Source organism: Narcine bancroftii, chromosome 9 (genome assembly GCF_036971445.1).
Source record: "Narcine bancroftii isolate sNarBan1 chromosome 9, sNarBan1.hap1, whole genome shotgun sequence".
NCBI lineage: Eukaryota > Metazoa > Chordata > Chondrichthyes > Torpediniformes > Narcinidae > Narcine > Narcine bancroftii.
Genome location: NC_091477.1, coordinates 60,357,626 through 60,384,544, shown reverse-complemented (window position 1 = coordinate 60,384,544; position 26,919 = coordinate 60,357,626). Strand labels below are relative to the sequence as shown.

General features: G+C 42.4%; 1 protein-coding gene across 14 annotated transcripts in view; it reads right to left on the bottom strand.

Annotated features, from left to right (window-relative positions):
- uimc1 (ubiquitin interaction motif containing 1) overlaps positions 1-23,358 on the bottom strand; it is a 132,498-nt gene extending 109,140 nt beyond the window's left edge. For 9 of the 14 annotated variants that reach the window (XM_069899296.1, XM_069899300.1, XM_069899297.1 and 6 more), the window contains exons 1-2: positions 22,842-23,358; positions 6,665-6,717 (exon numbers count right to left, since the gene is read on the bottom strand). In XM_069899296.1, coding sequence (XP_069755397.1) covers positions 6,665-6,717; positions 22,842-23,297 — 509 coding nt within the window. In that variant the 5' untranslated portion in view covers positions 23,298-23,358. The remainder of the gene's footprint in view (positions 1-6,664; positions 6,718-22,841) is intronic. The other 5 variants (XM_069899298.1, XM_069899303.1, XM_069899302.1 and 2 more) reach the window with 2 other exon arrangements.
- Positions 23,359-26,919: the final 3,561 nt, after the last annotated feature.

Below are 26,919 nucleotides of genomic sequence, written 5' to 3'. Positions count from 1 at the left end.
CCACTACACCTCTGTAGAAATTTGCCAGGATTTCTGCTGTCATACAAAACCCCCGCAAACTCCTGAGGAAGTAGAGGTGCTGACATGCTTTCTTCAAGATGCCTAAAGATGAACATCCAACATTGCAAAATCAGCTTCTACCCCTCTGCCATCAGATTTCTGAATGAAAAATGAACCTATAGACACTAGCTCAAATTTTTCTCTTTTTACATGAGTTATTTATTTTTAAATATTGTGTTTATGGAACTTTAATTTATAGTAATTTTGGACCTGTAATGCACAATACGGCTGCCGCAAAACAACAAATTTCATTACAATAAATCTGATTCTGATTCATCATTACAGCAGATGAATGTCTCAGCAGCGACACTTTAAATTTAAATTTGGACATACAGCACAGTAAAAGGCTCTTTCGGCCCATGAGCCCAGCCCCCCAATTACACCCCTCATACATTTTGAACAGTGGGAGGAAACTGGAGTACCCGGAGGAAACCCATGCACACATGGGGAGAATATACAAACTCCTTACAAACCCGGTCTCTAGCGCTGTAACAGCATTGCAATAACCATGCCGCCTCTAGACTTGGTATTCTCCTGCAATAAAAAAAATTCTCAACTGTTCCCCTCAACAATAACTGTTTTGGATACTGTTGAGGGGAAACGATCAATAAGGGACAAGTCACATCACCCCTTGGCTCAGAAGAGGAGAGCTATGGTAATTAGAAACTCATTGGTTAGGTGAGCAGATAGAAGGTTTGGTGAATGTGATGGAGGCTCCCAGATGGTATGTTACCTCCCAGATGCAGGGACAGGATTAGCTCTGATCATCGCATTCTAGAGGGAGAGGGCAAGCAGCCGGATATTGTGGTCCACATGGAGATCAATGGCATAGATGGAATAGTGATGTGGACCTGAAGAGGGAATATAGGGAGTTAGGTAAGAAGTTAAAAAGCAGGACCCTGAAGGGTAGTAATCTCAGGATTGCTGCCTGTGCCACGTGCTGGAGAGGGTAGAAATAGGAAGTTATGGCAGATGAATGCGAGGCTGAAGAGTTAGTGCAGGGGGCAGGGGTTCAGATTTCTGGATCACTGGGATCTCTTCTGGGGAAGGTCTGACCTGTATAAAAAGGATGAGCTACACTTGAACTGGAGAGGGACCAATATCCTGGTGGGCAGGTTTGCTTGAGCTGTTGGGGAGGGTTTAAACTAGTTTGGCAACCGAGTAGGAATAAGAATGTGAGTGCAGAGATTACAGTAGGACAAAAACATGATACTATGTGCTCTGAGTTGGTGAGGAAGGACAGGCAGGAAACAAAACATAAATTTTAGCCAGTTAAAAAGGTTGAAAGGTCTACTTCAATGCTAGGAGCATTAGGAATAAAGGGGTTGAACTTACAGCATGGATCAGTACATGCTGTGGTCGTTATTGAAACTTGGCTAGAGGAAGGGCAGGATTGGCTGATGAAGGTACCAGGGTTTAGGTGTTTTAAAAGGAAAAGGATGGAAGATAGAAAAGGCAGGGGGAGTAGCATTACTGGTCAGATATAGTATCACAGCTATAGAAAGGGAGGACGCTGCAGAGGGAGTTGGTATGGATGAAGTCAGAAATAGGAAGAAAGCTATCACAATGCTAGGAGTAGTCTTTAGGTCCCCAAACAGCCCTGGGGAGACCAAGGACCAGATAAGCAGGCAAATTTTGGAATGGTGCAGGAAATACAGGGTTGCAGTTATGGGTGATTTCAACTTCCCTAATATTGACTGGCAATTCCTGACTGAAAGAGGGATAGATTTGTCAGGTGTGTTCAAGAAGGATTCCTAACACAGTATGTGGGCCAGCTGACGAAAGGAGAGGCAGTATTGGATCTGGTTCTGTGGAATGAACCTGGTCAGGTGGCAGACCTCTTGGTGAGAGTGACCACAACACCTTTCTTCAACATAGCTATGGAAATGGATAAAAAGTCAAAATGGGTAAGTGCTTATCTGGGGAAGGGCTAATTAAGAAGGGCTCATGAGGCAGGATCTAGTGAGAATACAATGTAAACAGATTTTTAAGGGTGAAGCATAGACCTAAAGTTGAGTTAGTTTAGGAATTACTTGTGCAGGGTTACGGATAGTTGGTAGGAAAAGGGAACCGTGGCTGACGAAACAGATCAGGCAAATAGTCAAGAGGAAGAAGGAAGCATGTGCTAGATACAGGAAGGAGGAAACAGGAAAGGCTCCTGAGAATTTATGGTAGCCGGAAAGGAGCTTAAGAAAGGACTTAGGAGAGCTCAAAGGGGGCATGCAAATTCCTTGGCATATTGGATTAAGGAGAATCTCAAGGTGTTCTATGTGTGTGTAATGGTGGGGCCACTAAAGGATAAAGGAGGCAACATTGCCTGGAGGTAAAGGAGGTTGGAACGGTCCTAAAATACTTTGCATCAGTAATCACAAGAGAAAAGGCACCCAAAGCCACGGGAGACTGGAGACCTTGCAGGGATTACAGGTGTCTCAACAACGCTACCACCACAGACCGCTACCCTGTGCCCCATATACATAAACTTATCTTCATGGGACCAGGATATTTTCTAAAATTGACGGTGCGTGGGTACCTGTAACACCATCATAACACCATTCGGCCTCTTCAAATTTTTAAGAATGCCTTTTGGACTCAAAAATGTTCCACAAACATAATCGACGAGGTGGGGCGTGGCATGGACTTCCTTTTTATATACTTGGACGACATACTCGTCGCCAGCCACTCCCACAAAGAGCACCTGCAGCATCTTCCGCTGCCTACAGGAGTTCGGGCTAACTGTGAACCCTGCCAAGTGCAAATTCAGGCAATCCTCTATCGAGTTCTTGGGACATCATATCAGCAGTTGTCCTACAAGATGGAAGCCATCCTCAAATTTGTGAGGACCGATACCAGAAATGTGTGGGGATGGTGAATTTCTATCGCTGCTTTCTACCCTCTGGAGCTCATATTATGAAACTTCTCTTCGACCTCACGTCCAGTGATGCCAAACCTCACGTCCAGTGGTGCCAAAGAACTTGAGTGGACAAAGGTGGTAGCATTCCAACAGACCAAAAACACCCTAGCGAAGGCAACATTGCTGGTCCATCCACAAATGAATGCACTAACTGCCTTGACGATAGACGCATCTGACGAGGTCTTCAAACAGTACACCAATGGGCAATAGAAACCTCTAAAGTTTTTTTATTAGGCACCTCCACCCTCCAGAAACAAAATAGAGCACATTCCATAGGGAACTGCGGACGTTGTACCAGAGGTCAGACACTTCCACTATTTTTTGGAAGGCAGGGACTTCACGGTTTTTACTGACCACAAACCACTAATGTTTGCCTTTACAAAGGCATCAGATCCCTGGTCAGCCCACTGCCAATGCTACCTATCTTACGTATCCGAGTTTTCAATCAGGATTAAGCATATTTCCAGTAAGTGGTGACTGAGGCCCTGTCCTGCTCCTTCGTTCAATCAGTATGTGCCCTCTCTCTGGGTATAGACTACATGGTGCTTGCCAAAGCTTAGCACCAGGATGACGAATTCCCAGTTTATAGAACTGCTGTCACAAGCCTGCAACTCAAAAACGTAGCCTTTGGGCCACAAGATACCACTCTGCTGTGTGACGCTTCCACCAGTCAGCCTTGCCCTATCGCCCCTGCTGCGTGGGGACATTGCATTTTCGATGCTATTCACGGTCTGCCCACCCCTCCATTCGAGTGCCTGATAGCCGACAATTTTGTATGGCATGGACTCAAATAGGTCACATACTGGGCAAAGACGTGCACAGACGGCCAATCTGCTAAAGTACAAAGGCACATGAAGGTGTCACTTCAGCCTTTCCAGCCACCACAATGCAGATTCGAACACATACATATAGACATTGTCGGACCACTTCCAGTGTCACGAGGCTCTAGGTTCTTGTTAATAGTCATCAACAGATTTACTAGGTGGCCTCAGGCGGTTCCTATGACAGACTCATTGACTGATTCATGCACCAGAGCTTTTATTTCTGCCTGGGTATCTCAGTTCAGCCTACCCACACATCACCTCCGACAGAGGCCCACAGTTTACCTCTGCACTCTGGGATGTTTTGTCATGAATGCTGGGAATGTAGCTCCACCACACAGACAGCCGACCACATGCAGTCGAATGGTGTGATGGAGCGGTTTCATAGTAACATGAAGGCTGCACTGATGGGCTGCCTCCAGGGACCTGATTGGGCAGATGAGCTGCCCTAGATCTTCCTGGGATTAACATCGGCACCCAAGAAGGATCTCAACTCCTCATGGCCGAATTGATTTATGTGGAAAGTGAGCACCAGAGATACTCTGTCCTTGTCCTGCCAGGATGGAGGGCAGAAGTACAAGAAATTGAGGAGATATGGATACAGGCTTTATCAATGACAGGGGGAAATCAGAGGAGATTTTGGATGTTCCAGAGAGGAAATCCGCATCCAGCAAACACGTGCCATTGAGCAAGGAATGGTGTCCTTACAAGGGACAGGGTGGGAAGAGGTGTAATCCAGGGAGCTATGAGAGTTGGTGAGATTGTAATAGATGCTTGTAGATCATTTCTCCCCTGAGATGGAGACAGAGAGGAAGGGATCAGACACAGTCCGGGTAAAAATTGATGATAAATTTATTGAAATTATCACGTTCTGCATGGGTGCAGGAGATGGCACCAATGCAGTCATCAATGCAATGGAGGAAGAGTGGAGAATGTGACTCGAGTACAATTGGAATGGAGACTGGTCCACACACCCAATAACTGTAACTGGGGTCCACATGTATGCCCATGGCTACGCACTGGATCGCAGAAATGGGAGAAGTCAAAAGAGAAGTTATTCATTTTGAGGGCAAATACCGCCAAGTGGAGGAGACCATTAGTAGATGTGGACTGTGTAGCTCCTGAGGCATTCCTGATGGGGAATGGGTGTGTAAATGGATTACGTATCCATGGAGAAGGCTTATAGGAATTCCTCAGCTCTGGAGTGTGATGATCCGAATGTAGTTGGGAAGGAACAGGACCAGGGTGGACATGAGTTGTCAATGTACGAGGATATGAGTTTGGTGGGGCAGTAAAAGGTGGAAACAGTTCTGTATATGGATCTTGGGTAGTATGTAGAAGGGGGTGGTGTGTGGTTGGAGAACTATCAGGTTGGAGGCCATGGTAGGGAGATCCCCAGAATGACAAGGACCAAGATATCCTTGTGATAGTTGGTGGGGTCCTGGTCCAGGGTAGACATGAGGAGGTCTCTAGAGCTGGTATCTAGCCTCATAGAATTAAAGGTCCGTTCACCAAACTACAACTGCTCCTCCTATATTAGAAGTTTGATGGTGAGGTTGTGGACTGGTGTGGGGTGAGTGAAGACACCACATTTAGGATCTCAGCTTAGAGTTGGTGGAGAAGTCCAGGCAGTTAATGTCCTATCTTTCCTGTAGTTAAGTGACCAAACTGCACAGAATACTCCAAATTTGGCCTTACCAACATCTTATACAACTTTACCATAATATCCCAACTCCTATACTCAGTAGTGATTTAAGAAGGTCAATAGCTCTATGACCCAATCTGGTCCATATCCCTTTCTGACTCATGTTTTGACCAAAGAATTGATTGCCTTAGTTCACTGCTCATAGGAAGCATGAAATTTTACCTTTTCTCCAAGATTTAATGAAGTAGAACTATCTTGCCACAGAAAAGTAGTATTGAAGAGGATAAAGAAGGATGCTGCTGAATCAGGAAACAGACTCACAAGGGATGGAAAGTCCAATCTACTGTGGTACTGTTTTCCTACCTTCATGCATAACTCATAGAACAAAGTTTCTTGCTGGGTCACATGTGATCTCTCAGCATGGTGTTGTCCCATTCACTGACTACCTGCCAGTGCATTGCTACAATTACAGACCTTTGAATCCAATGCACCAACCTCTCAAACCAATCTCCTCATCAAGTGTGCACATACCACGCATACAAGCACCACAGGCATGTGCTCACCACTTGCGCAGTACACCACAGGCACACATACACACCAACACACACATGCACCAGGCACATGCAAACCCCATATACACGACACACACACACGCACACACACACGAACACATTCACAACCTGCACATCACACACAAACACACCAAACTCTTTCACATCACACGTGCCCAATACACCCGCAAGACGCACGCACGCACACACACACACACACACACACACACACACACACACACACACACACACACACACACACACACACACACACACACACACACACACACCACATGCTTGCAGTACCTGTAACTGCTCAGCTTGCGCATTTGTCCCAACTCATCTGTCTACCATGGACACGTTCCTCCTCTCTGGACTCCCAATTTTGTCTGCACAATCACAGCACTGCCTCACAACATCCTTCTTCCCTGAAAGCCACATCCAACTCACATCAACCAATCCACACCATACACTGCTATCTTGTGTCATTATCTAACCGCAGAACCAGTGTCTTCCTTCACAATCTTGAGGCCCATCAGTGGACTGATATTCTGCACAAAGCCCAGCAAAATATGCACTAACTGTGAGCGACCCATGGCAACACAGCAACCTGAAGTTGGAACATTTACTATCATTACTATAATCCTTGTACCCAACCCGTTGACAGAAAATGTACCTATTTCCTCCTCCTCCATCATCCAGGGCATCTTCAGGACAAACAACAGAACCCTGAAAAGAAAAGAAAGGGTCAATGAAGGACATGTGTCTCTGACACAAAGGGGGATGGGGACTCTCACTATGAGAAGTACACAAGACAATCTGCAGATGCTGGGGTCTAATGCAATTTACAAATGTGCTGGAGAAACTTAGAAACTAATGAACATCCAAGGAAGTTAAGGGCAGCGATGTTTTAGGCCTGCGCACTTTATCAAAAATGTCAAATATCAGGCAGATGCCCATATAAAAAGTGGGAGAGGGGAAGAAATGCAGGCTAACAGGTAAGAAGTAATAAGACATAGGAGCAGAAATAGGCCATTCAGTCCATTGAGTCTTCCCTGCCATTCAATCATGCTGCGAGCGAGGTCGGAGCAAGTAGGTTCTCAGCAGATAAATCAGAGTGGGATCGGAAAGTGTTCTTTTGGATTTCTCCATGGGCTAATTAGTTCTAGCCAATAAAAAGAAGGGAAACTCAAGCAGAGTGGCCAGTGTGTGCAGAGGCTAAGCACGAGCTTGATTCCAATAAGATCTTTGATTTTAAGGTAAGAAGGGTTAATGGAGACAGCAGCTAAGGCAATGGAATACTCCAATTGCAAGGATGTGGGAAATCTGGGACAGCACAATTGTCCCTAATAACTATACCTGCAAGAAGTATATCCAGCTGCAACTTCTGGGAGATCATGTCAAGGCACAGAAGCTGGATGAGCTCAGGATCATACAGGAGGCAGGGACAGTGATAGAGATGAGCTTCAGGGAGACAGTGACCCCTAAAAGGTAGGAGACAGGTAACTAAGTGACTGTTAGGAGAGGGAAGGGGAAGGGGGGAGACAGTGCAGTGCACCCTTGTGGCTGTTCCCCTCAACAACAAGCATACTGTTTTGGATACTGTTGGGTCGGATGATCTACCAGGCACAAGTCATGGTGGTCATGTATCTGGCACAGAGGCTGACCCCTCGGCTCAGAAGGGTTGAGGGGAGAAGAGGAGAGCTATGGTAATTGGGGAAAAACTCACAAATACTGGAGAAACTCAGCAGGTCAAACAGTGCCTTTATGTAGCAAAGGTGAAGATACATTACCAACGTTTCAGGCTTAGCCCTTCATCAAGGTGTGGGGGAACATGAGAGATGTCTGAAAAAAAGGGGAAGGAGGGATGGTGAGGGTGGGAGATGATAGGTGGAGAAGCGGGGGGGGGATCACTGCAGGAGGGGGGGAGGAGGAGCCTAGGCTAGGTGAAAAAAAAATGGAAGTAGGAACTGGAATAACTAGTTAAAGGAATAGGGGTGGGGAAAAGACAAGCTGATTAGTGGAATGCAGTGAACTCAGTTTTCATGCCCTGGGGTTGGAGAGTGCCCAGATGAAAAATGAGGTGTTGTTCCTCCAATCTGCGGGTGGTCAGGGTGGGGTAGGGTAAAAGGCCATGGACAGTCAGAATTGAAATGGTTGGGTACGGGGAGGTTGCTTTTGTTGCAGAATGAGAGAAGATGCTGGGCAAAGCGATCTGCTAATCTGCAACTGGTCTCTCCGATGCAGAGAAGGCCACAGAGGGTGCAGTAAATGAGTTCTTTGGAGGTACAGGTGAGTGTTGCCTCACCTGAAAGGTCTGTTTGGGACCTCGGACCATGATGAGGGAGGAGTGTGGGTGCAGGTATTACACCTCCTATGACCACAGTGAAAGGAGTCGGGGGGGGGGAGGGAAGAGTGCTCAAGGAAGTCACGGAGGGAGCAGTCCCTATGGAAGGCTGAGAGAGAAGAAGATGTGTCTGGTGGTGGGGTCCTCTACTAAGTACTGGAAATTCCGGCAGATAATGTGTTAGATGTGGCAGCTGATGGGGTAGTAGGTGAGGACGAGGGGCATTCTGTGTTTATTGTTTCTAGGGGTGGGGGAGCTAGGGCAGATGAGTAGGGAATGGAGGAGATACAGGTGGGGGTCAAGTTAATAGTGGTGGAGGGGAAACCATGTTTGTATAAGAAGGAAGATATTTAGAGGCTCTGGACTGGAAGACCTCATCTTAGGAGCAGAGAAGGGGATGGAGTCTTTGCTGGGATAGGGTGTGAGGACGAGTAGTCCAGGTAGTTGCGGGAGTTAGATGGTTTGTAGTAAATGTCAGTGGAGAGTCTGTCTCCTGAGATGGAGACAGAGAGATCCAGAAAAGAGAGAGTGTTATCAGAGATTGACCAGGTGAATTTGAGGTCCAGGTGGAAATTGGCCACGAAATTGATGGGGTGCATGAGGCTGCACTGATTAGGAGATCGCTTTGCCTCGCACCTCCCCTCCGTCTGCAACAAAAGTGACCTCCCCATAGCTAACCATTTCAAATCTGAGTCACACTCTCAAGCTCATATCTGTCCATGGCCTTTCACTCTACCCCACCCTGACCACCAGCAGATTGGAGGAACACCTCTCCAATCCCAGGCCATAAACAGAGTTCACTGCATTCCACTAATTAGCTTGCCTTCCCACCCCCCTTCCCCCCCCCCCGCCTTTAACAAGTGACTCCAGTTCCTAATTCCTTTCTCTCTCCACCTAGCCTAGACTCCTCCTCCCCACCTCCTGCAGTATTCCCTCCCCCCCACCCCCCGCCTCTCCACCTATCATCTCCCACCCTCACCCCCCCTTCCCCTTTTGTTCTGACATCTCTCATGTTCCTCCACAACTTGATGAAGGGCTAAGCCAGCAACGTTGGTAATGTATCTTCACCTTTGCTACATAAAGGCACTGTTTGACCTGCTGAGTTTCTCCAGTATTTGTGTTTTTTCACTTTACCAGTGTCAACAGAATCCTGTGTTTTACCTATGGTAACTGGGGGGTCATTGGTTAGGAGAGCAGATAGGTTGGGTAAACAAGATCAAGGCTCCCGGATGGTATGTTACCTCCCAGGTGCCATAGTCAGGGATGTCTCTGATCAAGTTCATAGCATTTTGGAGGGGGATGGCAAGCAACCAGATGTTGTGGTCAATGTGGGAACGACATAGATAGGATGAGTTCCTAAAGAGGTAATATTAGGAAAGAAGTTAAAAAGCAGGACCTCAAGGGTGATAATGTCAGGATTGCTGCCTGTGCCACGTGCCAGAGGATAGGAAAAGGAAGTTGTGACAGAAATTCATCTGTGTATCTTCATCTGTAGCTGAAGAGTTGTTGCAGGGGACAGGGGTTCAGATTTCTGGGGAAAGTCTGACCTGTGCAAAAAGGACAGGTTGCACCTGAACTGGAAAGGGACCAATATCCTGGTGGATAGGTGCTTTTGGGGAGGCTTTGGCAACCGGGTGGGAATCAGAATGTAAGTGCAGAGATTAGGGTAGAAGGACAAAAACATGATGCCATGTGTTCTGAATTGGTGAGGAAGGACAAGGAGGGGACAAAACATAAATGTAGCCAGTTAGAAGGGTTGAAATGTGTCTACTTCAGTGCTGGGAATAAAAGGGTTGAACTTAGAGCATGGATCAGTACGTGGAACTACAAAGTTGTGGCCATTACTGATACTTGGCTGGAGGAAGGGCAGGATTGGCTGACGCAGGAATCGGCAGGGTTTAGGTGTTTTAAAAGGAATAGGATTAGATATAGAAAACCAGGAGGGGAGGGGAGTAACATTACTGGACAGGGATAGTATCATGGCTATAGAAAGGGAGGACGCTGGAGAGGTAATGGTGGTGGAGGCTGAAGCATAAGGGGCATTTAAGAGACTCTAAGATAGACACATGGAGGAAAGAAAAATAGTGTTATGGGTTAGGGAGGGAGTACATTTTTTAGGAAGGAATATATGGTCGGCCAACATTGAGGGCTGAAGGGCCTATACTGTGCTGTAGTGTTCTACGAGATTATCCATTTCACTACTCCCTGGCCTTCTCCCCATGGCTGGCTACTCAAGAACCTATCACTCTCTGCCTTAAATACACCCAATGACCCTCCAGGGAATAAAGTCCAAACCTGTTTAACCTTTACTTGCAAGGCCTCCATCATGAAATATGGTAACAAATTTCACAGATTAACCACCCTCTGGTTCAAGACATTTCTCTGCATCTCTGTTCTATGTTGATGATCTTCAATCCTGAGTTGAGCCCTCTTATCCTAGACAATGACCATGGTAACAACCTTTCAACATCTACTCTGTCCGCGCCTTTCAATGTTCATAATGTTTATTTGAGATCCCCCCCCATTCTCCAAAATTCCAATGTGAACAGAGCTGCAAACGTTGCTCATAATGCCCTTTCATTCCCAGAATCATCCTTGTGAACCTCCTCTGAACCCACTCGAAGTTGTTTCTTAAATTAGCTCAAAACTGCTCACAAAACTTAGTGAGGACTCACTAGTACCTTATAAAGCCTCAACATCACATCCCTCCTCTTGTATTCTAATCCTATTGAAATGAAAGCTAGCATTGCATTTACCTTCTTCGCCACAATCTCAACATGCAAGTTATCTTCAGGCTAATCTGCATGACTCCCAGGTCCCTTTGCATCTGGGAATTTTCAATTTCTCATTTTGAAAATAATCTTCCCATTTATTTCTTCTATCAAGGTGCATGATCATAATTTTCCATTTTCCTATTTCAGTTCTCTATCCAATATCTTCAAGTCCTTCTGCAGCCTCCCTGATTCCTCCACCTACCTTCTTAACCTGGCCACAAAGCCATTTATTCCATAATCTAAATCACTGATATACAGCATAAAACCTCTGTTTCAGGCACTATCTCTGAATTCATCCTCTCACCTCATCTCACTTGCACCACCTGTAACCTCATCATTTCCCAACCCTACACTTGCTCAGTTCTTCCTCCTACCTATGAGCCACAAACCCAAGTCAGTCACCCGAGCTCAATCCAATTGAGCATGCCTGCCATACACTGAAGAAAAAATTTAAGGGGACAATTTAATTTCACTTTAAGATTTACAGCACAGTAACAGACTATTTCTCTCCATAAGCCCAGTTATACCCAATTGACCTACAACCCCTAGCACATTTCAAATAGTGGGAGGAAACTGGAGCTCCCAGAGAAAACCCATGCAGACACAAGGAGAACATACAAACTCTTAACAGCACCAGATTCAAACCCCAGTTGCTGCCCTGTGATAGAGTTGCACTAACTGCTCCGCTAACCATGTCGCCCTCATTAGAGGATAATGCACCTTGGTATGTGGTTAAAGAAATGGTGCAGGAGAGAGGCCTTCAGATATTAGGAAGGTGGAATCTGTACCAGCAGGACAGTTTGCACCTGAACTGGAGAGGGACTAACATCCTTGGGGGAATATTTGCTCATGCTGCTCCATGGGCTTAATCTAGATTTGAAGGGGTGCCAAAGGAGATCGTGGAATGGGAGTGAAAAATGATTATGTTAAATGGTAGGGCACTCAGGAGTGCAGAGGAACAAAGGGATCTGGAAATGGAGATATATAATTCCCTGAAAGTGGTGTCAGAGGTAGACAGGGTTGTAAAGAAAGCTTTTGGCATCTTGCTCATCATAAATCAAAGAATTGAGTAGAGTTGGGATGTTACGGTGAGATGATATAAGTCATTGGTGAGGCCAAACTTGGAGTATTGTGTGCAGTTCTAGTCACCTAACTACAGACAGGATATCAGTAAGATTGAAAGAGTGCAGAGATTTACTAGGATGTTGAACCAGTTGAAGTAAAGAAAAATAGTGGGGAGGTCATGAAGCATATAAGGATAACCGAGGAGGTAGTGATGGCTGTGTTAAAAAAGATAAAGGTGGATAAATCTCCCGGACCGGACAAAATATTCCCTAGGACACTCAGGGAGGCTAGTGGACAGTTAGTGCGGCCATTAACAGAGATATTTAGGATGTCACTGGCCACGGGGGTGGTACCAAAGGATTGGAGGTTAGCACATGTGGTTCCTCTGTTTAAGAAAGGGTCCAAATGCAAACCTGGGAATTATAGGCCTGAAAGTCTGACGTCTGTGGTGGGCAGGTTGATGGAAAGTGTTCTGAGGGATGCTATTTACAAATTTTTGGAGGTACAGGGATTGATAGGGAGTAATCAGCATGGTTTTGTCAGGGGTAGATCATGCTTGACAAACCTGATTGAGTTCTTCGAGGGGGTTACAAAAAAGGTTGATGAAGGGAAAGCTGTGGATGTTGTCTATTTGGACTTTAGTAAAGCTTTTGACAAAGTTCCCCACAGGAGGTTAGGAAAAAAGGTGGAGGCATTAGGTATAAATAAGGAGGTAGTGAAATGGATTCAGCAGTGGTTGGATGGAAGGTGTCAGAGAGTAGTGGTAGAAAATTGTTTGTCCAATTGGAGTTCCTCAGGGTTCGGTCCTGGGTCCACTATTATTTGTTATATATATTAACGATCTGGATGTAGGGGTAGAGAATTGGATAAGCAAGTTTGCGGATGGCACAAAGATTGGTGGTGTTGTGGACAGTGAGGTAGATTACCGTAGATTAAAAGGTGATTTAGGAAGGCTGGAGGTGTGGGCTGAGAAATGGCTGATGGAATTTAATACAGATAAATGTGAGGTGCTACATTTTGGAAAGGCAAATTTAAATAGGTCATATACATTGAATGGTAGACAATTGAGGAGTGCAGAGCAACAAAGGGATTTAGGAGTTATGGTAAATAGTACCCTCAAGGCTGATACTCAGGTAGATGGTGTGGTGAAGAAGGCATTTGGAATGTTGGCCTTCATAAATCGGAGTATTGAATTCAAGAGTAGGGAGGTTATGATGAAATTTTACAAGGCATTGATGAGGCCAAATTTGGAGTACTGTGTACAGTTTTGGTCACCAAATTATAGGAAAGATATAAACAAAATAGAGAGAGTGCAGAGAAGGTTCACGAGAATGTTGACAGGATTTCAGGGTCTGAGTTACAGGGAAAGGTTGTGCAGACTGGGGCTTTTTTCTCTGGAGCGTAGAAGATTGAGAGGGGACTTGATAGAGGTGTTTAAGATTTTAAAAGGGACAGACAGAGTAAATGTGGATAGGCTTTTTCAATTAAGAAAGGGGGAGATTCAAACTAGAGGACATGGTTTAAGATTGAAGGGGGAAAATTATAAGGGGAACATGAGGGGAAATTTCTTTACGCAGAGGGTGGTGGGGATGTGGAATGAGCTTCCGGCAGACGTGGTCGAGGTGGGATCATTGGTTACATTTAAGGAAAGACTGGATCGTTACATGGATAGGAGGGGACTAGAGGGGTATAGACCGGGTGCTGGTCAGTGGGACTAGGAGGGTGGGGATTTGTTACGGCATGGACAAGTAGGGCCGAACTGGCCTGATCTGTGCTGTAAGTGGTTATATGGTTATATGGTTGCCAGATGTTCAGGAGTTGAGTTACAGGGAGAGATTAAATAGATTAGGACTTTATACCTTTGAGAATAGTAAAATGAGGGGAGATTTGATAGTGGTTTACAAAATTATGAGGGGTATCGACAGAGTAAATGCAAGTAGGCTCCTTCCATTTAGATTAGGAGGGATAAGTACAAGAGGATATGGCTTTAGGGTAAAAGAGGAAAGGTTTAGGGGAAGATTAGTAGGACGCTCTTCACTCAGAGAGTGGTGGGAGTGTGGAACGAGCTGCCATCTGACGTGGTAAATGCAGACTCACTCTTAAGTTTTAAAAATAAATTGGATAGATACATGAATGGGAGAGGTATGGAGGGTTATGGACTGGGTGTCGGTCAGTGGGACCAGCGGAATGTTTCAGCACAGATTAGAAGAGCAAAATGGCCTGTTTTCTGTGCTGTAGTGTTCTATGATTTTAAAATTGCATACAAAGACAAGAATCGAAAGGATGTGGATAATGAGAATAATGTTCTGAGGTGCATCTATGTCAATGCAAGGAGCATTGTAGGAAAGGCAGACAAGCTTAGATTGTGATTGGCACATGGAATTATGACATTGTAGCCATTAGTGAAACTTGATTGCGGGGTGTAGTACTGGTAGCTCCATGTTCCATTGTTACAGATCTGATAGATGGGAAAGGGTGTTATTACTCGTCATGGAAAATGTTACAGCAATGCTCAAACAGGAGACTATAGGGTGGCAGAGTTGGCATAGAGGTTAGCACAATGCCTTTACTGCCCCAGCGATCATGACTGGGTTTCAATTCCCTCTAAAGAGTTTGTACGTTTACCCCAGGGGCTCTGGTTTCCTCACACCATTCAAAACATACTGGGGGTGCGGGTTAATTGGGTGTAAATTGGGCAGCACAGACTCGTGGGCTGAAATGGCCTGTTACTGTGCTGTACATCTAAATTTTAAAATAATTTTAGTATAGGGCTTGTCTGCTGAGGCTACAGTGCCTTCCATATTGCTTGGGGCAAATACACTTATTTATTTAACCTTATTTTCACAGTATTAAATTCACATGATTAAAATGTACATTCCAGATTTTATTCAAGGTTATTTGTATAGATTTTGGGTTGGCCATGTAGAAATTACAGCATTTTTTTTATACATAGACCCCCCCACTTCAGTGCACCATGTTTGGGACATTTGGCTTCATAGGTGTTTGTGAGTGCTCAGGTACATTGAATTGCTTCATTGGTGCAGGAGAGCTGGGCTTGCTTCAGAGCTTTGGAGATTGTATTTGCCATTTTTTGACAGGAGGACAGAATTATGCCAATGAAGGTCAAAGAATTATGAGGTTGAAAATTAAGAATAAAACAATAAATCACCCAAACCTTAGGATTACCAAAATCAACTGTTTTGAAAAATAATTAAGAAAATAGAGCATATAAAGCCTTTTAACTGCAAAGTGACTGGCAGGCCAAGAAAGATTTACTAGGATGTTGCCCAAACTTCAGAAAATGAGTTACAAGGAAAGGTTAGGACTTTATTCCCTGAAGTGTAAAAGAATGAGGGGAGATTCGATAGAGGTATTCAAAATTATGAAGGGGGATAGACAGAGTAAATGTAAACAGGCTTTTTCCACTGAGGGTATGTGAGATACAAACCGGAGGACATGGATTAATGGAGAAAGGGGAAAAGTTTAGAGAGAACATGAGGGAGAACCTCTCCTCACAGAGAGTGGTGGGAGTGCAGGCTCAATTTTAATATTTAAGAGGAATTTGGACAGGTACATGGATGTGAGAGATATGGAGGGCTTTGACTGGGTGCAGGTCAGTGGGAATAGGCAAAAAAAAGTTCAGCACAGTCTAGAAGGGCCAAAGGGGCCTTTTTCTGTTATGTAGTGTTCTATGGTTTCCTCCACTGCTGATGACAGAAGAATTCTTATCATAATGAAGAAAAATCCCCAAACGCCTGTCCAATAGATCAGAAACACTCTTCAGGAGGCAGGAATGAATCTGTCAATGACTACTGTATGCAAAAGTGCATGAATGGAAATAAAGAGGCAACACCACATGATGCAAACCATGAGTTAGCCACAGAAAGAGGATGGCCAGATTACAGTTTACCAAGAAGTATTTAAAGGAGCCTGAAGAATTTTAGAAAAAGGTCCTGTGGACCAAAGAGACTAAGATTAACCTGTATCAGAGTGATGGCAAGAGAAAAGTATGGAGATATAAAGGAACTGCCCAAGATCCAAAGCATACCATCTCATCTGTGAAACATGGTGGTGGGGGTGTTATGGCTGGTACAGGTATTGATGCACTTATCTTCACTGATGATGTATATGCTGATGGCATTAGCAAAATTAATTCTGAGGTACACAGAACCATCTTATATGCTCAAATTCAAGCAAATGCCTCCAAACTCATTGGATGATGCTTCAGCCTACATCAAGCCAGTAACCTCTATGCCAACTCTGCCACCCTATTGTCTCCTGTTTGAGCATTGCTGTAACATTTTCCATGACGAGTAATAACACCCCTTACCATCTATCACATCTGTAACAACGAAACATAGAGCTGCCAGTACTGCCCCCCACAATCAAGTTTCACTAATGGCTGCAATGTCATAATTCCATGTGCCAATCACAATCTAAAGGAGCTTTTCAAAGCTAAAACTGGAAAATTCATGAATGGCCAAGTTTGTCACTTGAGCTAAATCCAATTCAGCATGCCTGCCATATGCTAAAGAGAAAATTTAAGGGAACAATTTAATTTTGTTTTAATTTAGATTTACAGCATGGTAACAGGCCATTTCGGTGCATGAGCCTAATTATACCCAATTGACCTACAACCTGGCACATTTCGAACGTTGGGAGGAAAATAGAGCTCCTGGAGAAAACCCACGCAGACACGGGGAGAACGTACAAACTCTTTAGACAACAAAGGATTTGACAAGCGCCAGTCCCGATCACTCAACAGCATTGCACATATTGTGCCACCCCAAAACAAGCAGGAGCTGAAGATGGCTGCAGAGAAGATACTCAGCACCTGATGATGTCAATGAATCACAGACTTCAGTCATTACATGCAAGGGTATGCAACAAAGTTATAAACATGACTACTTTAACATGCATATCATTGCTCTGTACCAAATATGGTAGTGCACTGAAATGAGGGGACTATGTATAAAAAGTGCTGTAATTTCTACACGGTCAAAGCAAAATGTATATGAATAACCCTGAAAAAAATCTGGAAATGTGCACTTTTTTAAATCACATGTGAATTACTTGATTACAACTTTAAAACTGTGGAGCACAGGGGCAAATAAAGGAAGAAATGTGTTTTGTCCCAAATATTATGGAGGGCACTGTATATGGTGGAGCTGTCAAATTGGAAAGGCACGACCAAATTAATGGGATTGTGTTATCAAAGCTGTTGTAGCAGCAGCACTGCAGCTGGTGTGGACCCACAGGGAGCGAGGGAGCAGAGATGCAGCACTCCCAGAGGATCCAGCGCCCAGTCGACTGGGTTTCATTTGAAATCCCGTTACCGGAGATCTGTGCCCAGCAGCCACGAAAGAAGTGGAGAACCAGAGGACAGGAAGATCACCCCCATCTGAGAAGAAGCGGAGGAGACAACCCACAGGATCAGTGACCATGGTGGTGGATCAGTAAGAGGGGTTTGCAGTTGAGGGACTAGTACATGCAGTGGGATGCTGGAGACTCGAGGCAAGGAACCTGTGGGCTACTGGAGACTGGTATCAAGAGACTCATGCCAGGCTGTGGACTGCTGGAGACTGGCTCGAACTGGTTGGAGGGGTACCACGTACCAGAATTGGGATATGAGGAGGTGCCGAAGATGCTGAAGGGTTCCTGACCGTGTCAGAGGTTCAGATCTGGAGCTCGGGTTGCAAATGGTTTGGTCTGGACTCTGTGTGGCTGCAGGGGCTGCGGAGGCGAATCTACGGACACTTGGTGACTCTGAGGGGAATCTCTTTTGCTTCCCTCTGACTGTAATTCTTAAGCAATTCCCAGATGGTCATTGGTTTTTTCCTCCAAATGCATTAAATTCACTCTGCCATTTGCAGCCCATTTTTCCAGCTGGTCAAGAACCTGCTGCATGCTTCAAAAGCCTTCCTCATTGTCTACTATATCACCAATCTTTGTGTCACTTTCTTAAAAATTATATTTGTTTTGTGCAGAGTGTAACAGGCCCTTTTAGCTCATGAGCCGGTTCTGCCCAAATTCCTCAATTAATCTACAACCCCTGTACATTTTGCAGGCTGGGAGGAAACCAGAACACTCAGGAAATCCATACAGATGTGGGAAGAACATACCAGCACCTTAACAGCGCTGGATTTTTTCCCAGATTTATCAGTAGCCAATTCCTACTGATGGTGAATCTGTCTGCCCTGCAACAAGCAAAAAATTTCATGTAATATGACACTGTTTTATTGCAATGATAATAAATTGAATCTTGATCTTGAGAGTCAGGGCAAATAGCAGAGAGATAGCAGACAGCTTCAGAAAACATGCATGGAGCCAGATGGGGGTGTTCTTCAATGGGGTTTTTGCATCTGTATTTATCAGGGGGAGGAGCACTCTCTTTTCTCCCCTGCCCCTCCATCACCATTTTGTACAGGCCCCTGCCTACATTTTGTTCATCCTTGATGAAGGGTTCAAGCCCAAAACATTGGTTTTGTATTTTCATCTATGCTGTATAAAGTACACTGTTTGAACTTCTAAGTTTCTCCAGCTTTACTTTTACTATAATCGAGGAATTTATAGGATGTTAGTAGTTGGCAAGTTATTCAAATGCTTTTTAAGAGATATGGATATGCGAGTATCTGGATAGACAGGAATTGATCAAGGATAGTCAACATGGCTTTGTGACTGTCTGTTGTGTTTAACTTTTTCCAAGGAGGTTACCAGGAAAATTAATAAAAGGCTGTGATGTTGTCTAATGGACTTCTGTAAGACCTTTGACTATATCCTACATGGGAGGATCAGTATTCATGGTGAGGTAGTATATTGGATTGGACTTGCTTTAAGGGAGAAACCAGAGAGCGGAGGCAGATTTTTGCCTCTCTGACTGGAGGTCTGTGACTAGCGGTGAATCTCAAGGATCAGTTCTGGGTCCACTGTTGTTTGTCATCAATATCAATGATTTATATAATGTGGTAAATAGCATCAGCAAATGTGCAGATGATAGCAGCTAGCACAATGATATTATAGTGCCATAAATCTGGGATCAAATCCAGCGCTGTTAAGGTGCTGGTATGTTCTTCCACATCTGTATGGATTTCCTGAGTGTTCTGGTTTCCTCCCAGCCTGCAAAATGTACAGGGGTTGTAGATTAATTGAGGAATTTGGGCAGAACCAGCTCATGAGCTAAAAGGGCCTGTTACACTCTGCACAAAACAAATATAATTTTTAAAAAGTGACACAAAGATTGATGATATAGTAGACAGTGAGGAAGGCTTTTGAAGCATGCAGCAGGTTCTGGACCAGCTGGAAAAATGGGCTGCAAATGGCAGAGTGAACTTAATGTATTTGGAGGAAAAAACCAAAGTAGGTAAACAATGACCATATGGGAATAGATACATCATTCCCTGAAAGGGACATTGGCCTTCATAAATCAAAGTACTTACTATAGGAGTTGGGATGTTATGGTGAAGTTGTACAAGATATGAATGAGTCCAAATTCAGAATACTGCATGCAGTTTTAGTCACCTAACTACAGGAAAGATATCAAGATTGAAAGAGTGCTGAGAAGATTTAATAGGATGTTTCCAGGTCTTGCACTGAGTTACAGGGAAAGGTGAAACAGGTGAGGACCTTATTCCCTGCAACATAGAAGAATGAGATTTGATAGAGGTATACAAAATTATGATGGGTGTAACAGAATAAGTTTAGCACAGACTAGAAGAGCCAAAGGGCCATAGTGTTCTCTGGTAAATCTTCTCTGCACTCTTTCAATCTTATTGATCTCGCTGCTGTAGTTAGATGGCCAAAATTGCACTGGGACTTTTCTCCCTGGATTGTAACTGGCTGAAAGTCAACCCAATAGAGATTTATAAAATCATGAGGGGCATCAATAATGTAAACTATCACATTATTGTGTGAAAATGAAGCAAATGCTGAGACTTCAATACTTTTTTCAATCCTTACCTATCCCACTACCTAATCATTTTTTTTTAATTCTTAACATATTTGTTCATTCCTTTGGTCAGGTAAAGTTTCTAAAATTTCCATGGATAAATTGAACTGGGATTATAATTTGGGAGGGGTAAAAATAACAAATTTTTAAAAATATTATTTAACTGCAGGAATTTGTTTTGTTGCTGCTTTTTTTTTAATGAGGCGATTTCTTCCTGGGCTCTAATTGGCTTGTACATAATAGGAGGAGATGGCAGAAGAATTTATTTATACATGGATTTTTTAATTTATTAAAAGGAAAATAGCCCATTATTGAAACATGTGATTTATATTTAGGATAATATTAAACAATTTGTGGGATTAAAAGAGGATTATCTTCAAAGATGCCTCTATCTCAAAACAGTTTAATACCCATGACTAGGTAATAGTATTTTGGGTTCTTGGTACCAACATGGCATAAAGTGCATTGAAGATCAAAGGAAGATATTTATGTCTTTTAGTGGACTTAAAAATAAATAGAATTTACCTAACATATTATTTTCAGCTCTCTCCAATTGTGATCAATTTTGAGGGAACAGTGGGGACCATTAACTGTCCTAGGAAATACTAATTCAACAGGGGAAAGAAAGTAACCAAATTTATCTCTAACATAAATGCTCTAATCCAAGATCAAAGCCCAAAATCTGGACTACTTAGATTGAGGGAGAGATGGGAATTGGATTTGGGCATTGTAATTGATTCACAATGCTGGTCAGATCTATGTGTAGATAGTATGACTACCTTAATTAATTCTAAATATAAACGGATTCATTAGAATTTTCTGCACCAATTATATCTCGCAACTCAAAAGATGCATAAAAATAAACAATTTTCTGATAGGTGTTTTAGGTGAAGTATAAATGTGGGTACATTTTAACATTCGACCTGGTTATGCATGAAATTAAGACCCCTTTGCATTGTTGACAAAAGTTGTGAGGGTGAACTTCCCTCCAGAACTGGAATCGTTTCTTCTGGGAATTTGGCAGTTATACAAGTTAACTTCTCCAGAAGTAAATCTAAATTTATTAAAATTTCATTGTCAATAGCCAGGAAATGTATAGCAGTAACATGAAAATCAGATTCTCTATTTCACATGGATCACTGGAACATGAAAATGCAATGTTGTATTCCCCTTGAGATCACTTAAGTCTTACAAATAGATATAGTATGTTCGTTGAAATTTGGCAACCTTATTTAGGTTACTTAAATGCCCAGATTGTATAATTTATTTTGATATTTGTCAATTAGTATACTCATTAGAAATTTAATACTATTAAAATGATGTGACTCTGAGATGTCAAACCTTGCTACTGTTGCTTTGTCTTTTCTATTTTCTTTCATTTTATCTCCCTCTATTCCCTGCTGTCCATTCCCTTTCCTTTCTAATCTGCGGAGGGAGCACTGGGAGAAGAGCAATTCCTTTTTTTTTGGACCTTAGAAATGTTTTTCTATGATTTTATATTCAATGTATTATTGTTAATTTTTTTTAGTCCTATACTCATATTTTCTTAAAACTTAAATAAAATATTCAAAAAAATGTAAATTGTCACAGCCCTTTCCCAAGATAGGGAAGTCAAAAATTTGAGAGCATATTTAAGGTGAGAGTGAAAAGATTTAAAAGAGGACCTATGGGACTCCTTCACACAGAGTGTAGTGGTACCCAGATGGAGATATGGGAAAGAATTAGAGGGTGAAATGCAGGCGATTAGGACTGGTGAAGATATGGGCCTATAGGAATAGGCTGAAGGCCTGTTTTCTATGCTGACTCCTTTCACCAAACTTCCCAGATTCTTCCACACATTATGAAAGTCAAGAAATCACATCAACTTTGGTTCAGCCAGAACTGGAGAGTTCTGGTCAACTCACCAAAGGAATGGAGGCTGTGGAGTGTGTGAAGAAGATGGAGCTCACAAAAAGCTGTCTGAATTGAGGTTTTGGAGAGATTGGACAAACTTGGGTTGTTTTCTATGGAGTGTCAGAGAATGAACAGAGACCAGACAGAATTTTCTAATATCAATGGAAGCAATGACAAATTGGACAATTAGAATCTTTACCCTACAATAAAAGATGCACGTATCAGAATACATATATTTAAGGTGGGAGTACTTTACATTGATGTGCAACTTGAGGTGCCTGGAATGTAGGTCCAGCAGGTGAGGTGTGAAGCAGATATGAGAGCAACGTTTAGATGAACATGCACATGCAGATGGAAATTAATGGTCAGCACCAACATGGTGGGATGAAGGGACTCTGGAGTCCCATGTCTGCCCACCACTCTCACCCCATGCAATAACCACCAGCTCCCCCTCCTGTGGTCAATCAAGCAGTCCCCCACAATTACTATCCCTCAGAATTCTGCTCTCACCCACCTCCCTCCCAACAGAATTGGGGGGGAGGAGGTCCTCCTGTCCTTACCTTTCACCCCACAAGCCTCTATACTAAGCATCTCATCCACTAGTTGGAACAAGGTCCCAACCAGACACATGTTTCATTTCAGTAGCTGCCCTCTCTCCTGTCCACCTTCACTCTTCCTATGCCTGTTCTGCGTCCTGCTGTGCTCCTTCCCCCGTCCCGATGAGGCAAGATGCCCAATCTGTCTCCTCCTGATGTTGCACCACCACTCGCACGACGCGGGTTGCTCCACGTCCACCCTCCCCGTCCTGCATCGGCACAGTGTCCCTCACCTGCAGCCACCCACTGCCCACGTCGGGACAAACCTCGGGCTTATCACTACACCCCGGGGACGTGACTTTGTCCGCCGCCTCCAGGACAGTCTTCCCCGGCTTCTCTCCGTGCTGGCCTCCGGCCTGGGCCTCCGGCTGCTCGAGCTGCCGCGTGGAGTGCGAAGCCGGGCCGGACCAGGGTAGGCCGGGACGGGGCAGGACGGGCGGTCCGAACGCGGCCTTGCAAAGCGAGAGGCTCTGGGTCCGCTTCAGGCAGCGCTCGTACACCTGCAGCTGACACACGATGGCACGGGAGTACAGGTCGCGGTCCAGGCCGGCCGGGCAGAACGGGATGCCCCACAGGTAGGTCACAGGCCCGTCTCCCTGCAGCCCCGCACCAGGCCGAACCCAGCCCGCGGGAACTCCTTCACCAGGCCGGCGCAGGCCTGCGGGAGCCCACCTAGCGGAGGACTGCATTACCCGACGACTGCATTACCGAACAACTCAGCCGGAGTGTGGATATCAATGGAGAACGAATTAAGACGAGATTACGTGTAAGGACGAAAGGCGGACGTGATGACTTATGGAAGACGCTGCCGAGCGGGGCAAAAGGCCGAGCAGATAACAGGGTTGGATAGAAAATGGGGTGTCTCCGGAGAAATTTATTCCAGTAGAGGGTGTGTCCTGGGGATCTGTATCCCAATAAAGGTGTCACAGTAGACGTTGTGTATCCCAGTACAGAGTATGTCCCGGGGATTTATCTCAGTAGAGTTTGTGTCCCAATAGAGGGTGCGTCCCGGTAGAGACTTTTTTTTAAACTTTATTTAAGATTTTATAACATGAATAAAATAGATTACATTAAAAAAAATAATAAAATTACAGTACCACATCCGTAAACTAAATAAACTATCCCCCCCCCAAAATAAAGAGTGAAGAGTTAATAAAATGAACAATATTATATATTAAAAAAAGCCCACTTACAAAAAAAACATAACAAAGATACTAACAAAAAAAAAGTTATCAATACTAAAATATCACACTTAAAAACATATTCAAAACAAACTTAAATGCATATATTTAACAAACAGAGTCCACTTTGACCTATAAAAAGACATCCTATCCTGAACTGAAAAAATATCAACAGTGTGCAAAAAAGTATTAGCCGTCTGGTCACAACGAAAACAGCAATCCGACTTACTAAGGCCTAACTTTTTTAGTTTCTCCGGTGTTAAATATAACTGATGTATAAAATTATAATTAATCATCGCTAATCTAGCATTAATTAATTTCCGAATACTATTCTGACAAATTTCCATCCAGGCTTCTTCAGCTATTGTAAAACCTAAATCTTTTTCCCATTTCAATTTATCTTTATCCCAATCTTTTTTACTTTTGGTTTTTTGTAAAATACAATACAAATCAGATATATATCCCTTTTTTGGTATTGAAAGTACATATTCCTCAAAATTAGAATCAGGCAGTAAGATCATATGACGACCACATGTCTGTTTTACAAAAGATCTTAATTGATAATACACAAATACAGAATTTCCACTAATACCAAATTTTCTTTGTAATTCATCAAAGGAACAGAAACATCCCTCAGAAAAACAATCAGATAAGTTTTTTTATTCCCTTCCTTTCCCATTGTTTCAAGGTGATATTGGAGACTCTAAAAGGAACAAGTTGATTATTATATAATGGCAATCGTCCAGACCATTTATTTTTGAGCCCCAATTTGTTAAGTTTACTTGTCCATAAATTCAATAAATGCTTCAATATTGGTACATCATAAGTTCGTAATAAATTTTTATTCCATTGAAACAAAAACTCATGAGGAGATTTTTCTAAAATAACTGCCATTTCTACCTTTGCCCAACTGGGCGGATCATCCATATTCATTAATGCACTAAGAAATTTAAATTGAGCTGCTTCATAATAATGCTGAAAATTCGGTAATCTTAAACCTCCAAATTGGAAATCCCACATCAACTTTCTCATCGCCACCCTCGGAAATTTTCCCTTCCATAATAAGTCTCTAATTGCTTTATATAAATCCTTTAAAAACTTTTGTTTAAAAAATAAGGAATTGATTGAAACAAATATTGTATTCGAGGAAAGATATTCATTTTTATAGTATTAATCCTCCCTAATAAACCCAAAGGTAAATCCTTCCACCTAATCAAATCTAATTTAATCCTTTTTATTAAAGGAAGATAATTAATTGAATATAAGTCTTGAAACTTCGTATTAACATTAATTCCTAAATATTTAATTTGTGTAGTCCACTTCAAATTGGTAATACTTTTATATATTGAATAATCATCTTAACAAATTGATAGAATTTCACTTTTAGCCCAATTTACTTTATAACCAGATGATTGACCATAGTTTTCTAAACATTTTTGAATTGCTGGTAAAGAAATACCCGGATCCACCAAATATAATAAAACATCATCAGCAAATAAATTAATCTTATATTCCTCATTCAAAACTCTCATACCTTTAACATTTTCGTTTTGGCGTATTAATTGTGCCAAATGTTCAATAACTATAGCAAATAAAGCAGGCGACAATGGGCATCCTTGTCTAGTAGACCTTGTTAAATTCAAAGATTCTGAAATCCGCCCATTGACAGCAATTCTAGCCTTCGGACTATTATATAAAGCCTTTATCAATCCAATAAATAAAGAACCAAAACCAAATTTCTCAAGTACTTTAAACAAAAACTTCCATTCAACTCTATCAAAAGCCTTCTCTGCATCCAGTGAAACCACTATTGGATAATTCATCTGAGATTTAGATTTGTTTATCAAAGTTATTAAACACAAAATGTTATCTGACGCATATCTATTTTTTATAAATCCCGTTTGGTCACTGTATTATTTTAGGCAAATATTGAGCTAATCGATTAGCCATAACTTTAGCTACAATTTTATAATCCACATTTAACAGCGATATTGGTCTATAAGAAGAAACCTGTAAAGGATCTTTATCTTTTTTTGGTATAACTGTAATTATTGCATTAGAACAAGACTCAGGTAATTGAAAAGTATTATAAATTTGTTGTAATACATCCTTATAAATAGGAGATATATCAGCATAAAAAGTTTTATAAAACTATAGAAAACCCATCTTCACCAGGTGCCTTTCCATTTGGCATATCTCTTATCGCCATTTCTATTTCATTTTCTGTAAAGGATTTATCTAACTCTTGTCTGTCTTCTTGATTCAATTGTGGCAATTTAATATTTTTCAAAAAAGAATCTATAACATCTTCAGTTACATCTTTACATTCCGAAGTATATAATTTTTTATAGAAATTAAAAAATTCCTCATTAATTTCCTTTTGGCTAAAAGTAATACCCGATTTCTTTCTAATTGCTGGTATAATCCTAGATAATTGTTCCTTTTTTAATTGCCATGACAAAACTTTATGAGCTTTCTCACCCCATTCATAAAACTTATGTTTAGTTCAGTTCATTAAACATTCAAACCGATAAGTTTGTAATTCATTATATTTAAATTTTAAATTAGTTAACCGATTCTTTTGCATTTCAGTAGCACTTTTTTGAAATTCTTTTTCAGTAGCAGTTATCTTTTTCTCTAAATCTTCAATCTTGTTAAGTCTCTCTCTCTTTACTTTAGAAGCATAACTGATAATTTGACCTCGTAAAAAAGCTTTCATTGCATCCCATCAAACAAAATGACTAGAAACAGAATTAGTATTATTACTAATAAAAACTTCAACTTGTTGTTTTAAATAACTAATAAATTCTGGTTTTTGTAATAACATAGTATTAAATCTCCATCTTGGAGCTCTCTGAACATCTTGTGAACTCTGATATTCTAATAATAATAAAGAATGGTCCGAAACCAATCTTGCCTTATAATCCACCGATACAACCCTATCCTGCAAATGTGTTGAAATTTAAAAATAATCAATTCTAGAAAAAGAATTATGGCACGAAGAATAAAAAGAAAAATCTTTCTCTGCAGGATTAAATCTTCGCCAAATATCAACTAAATTCAAATCTGACATCATATTAGTTACTTGAACTGCCATCTTAGATTTCTTAATTACTCTTGGATACTTGTC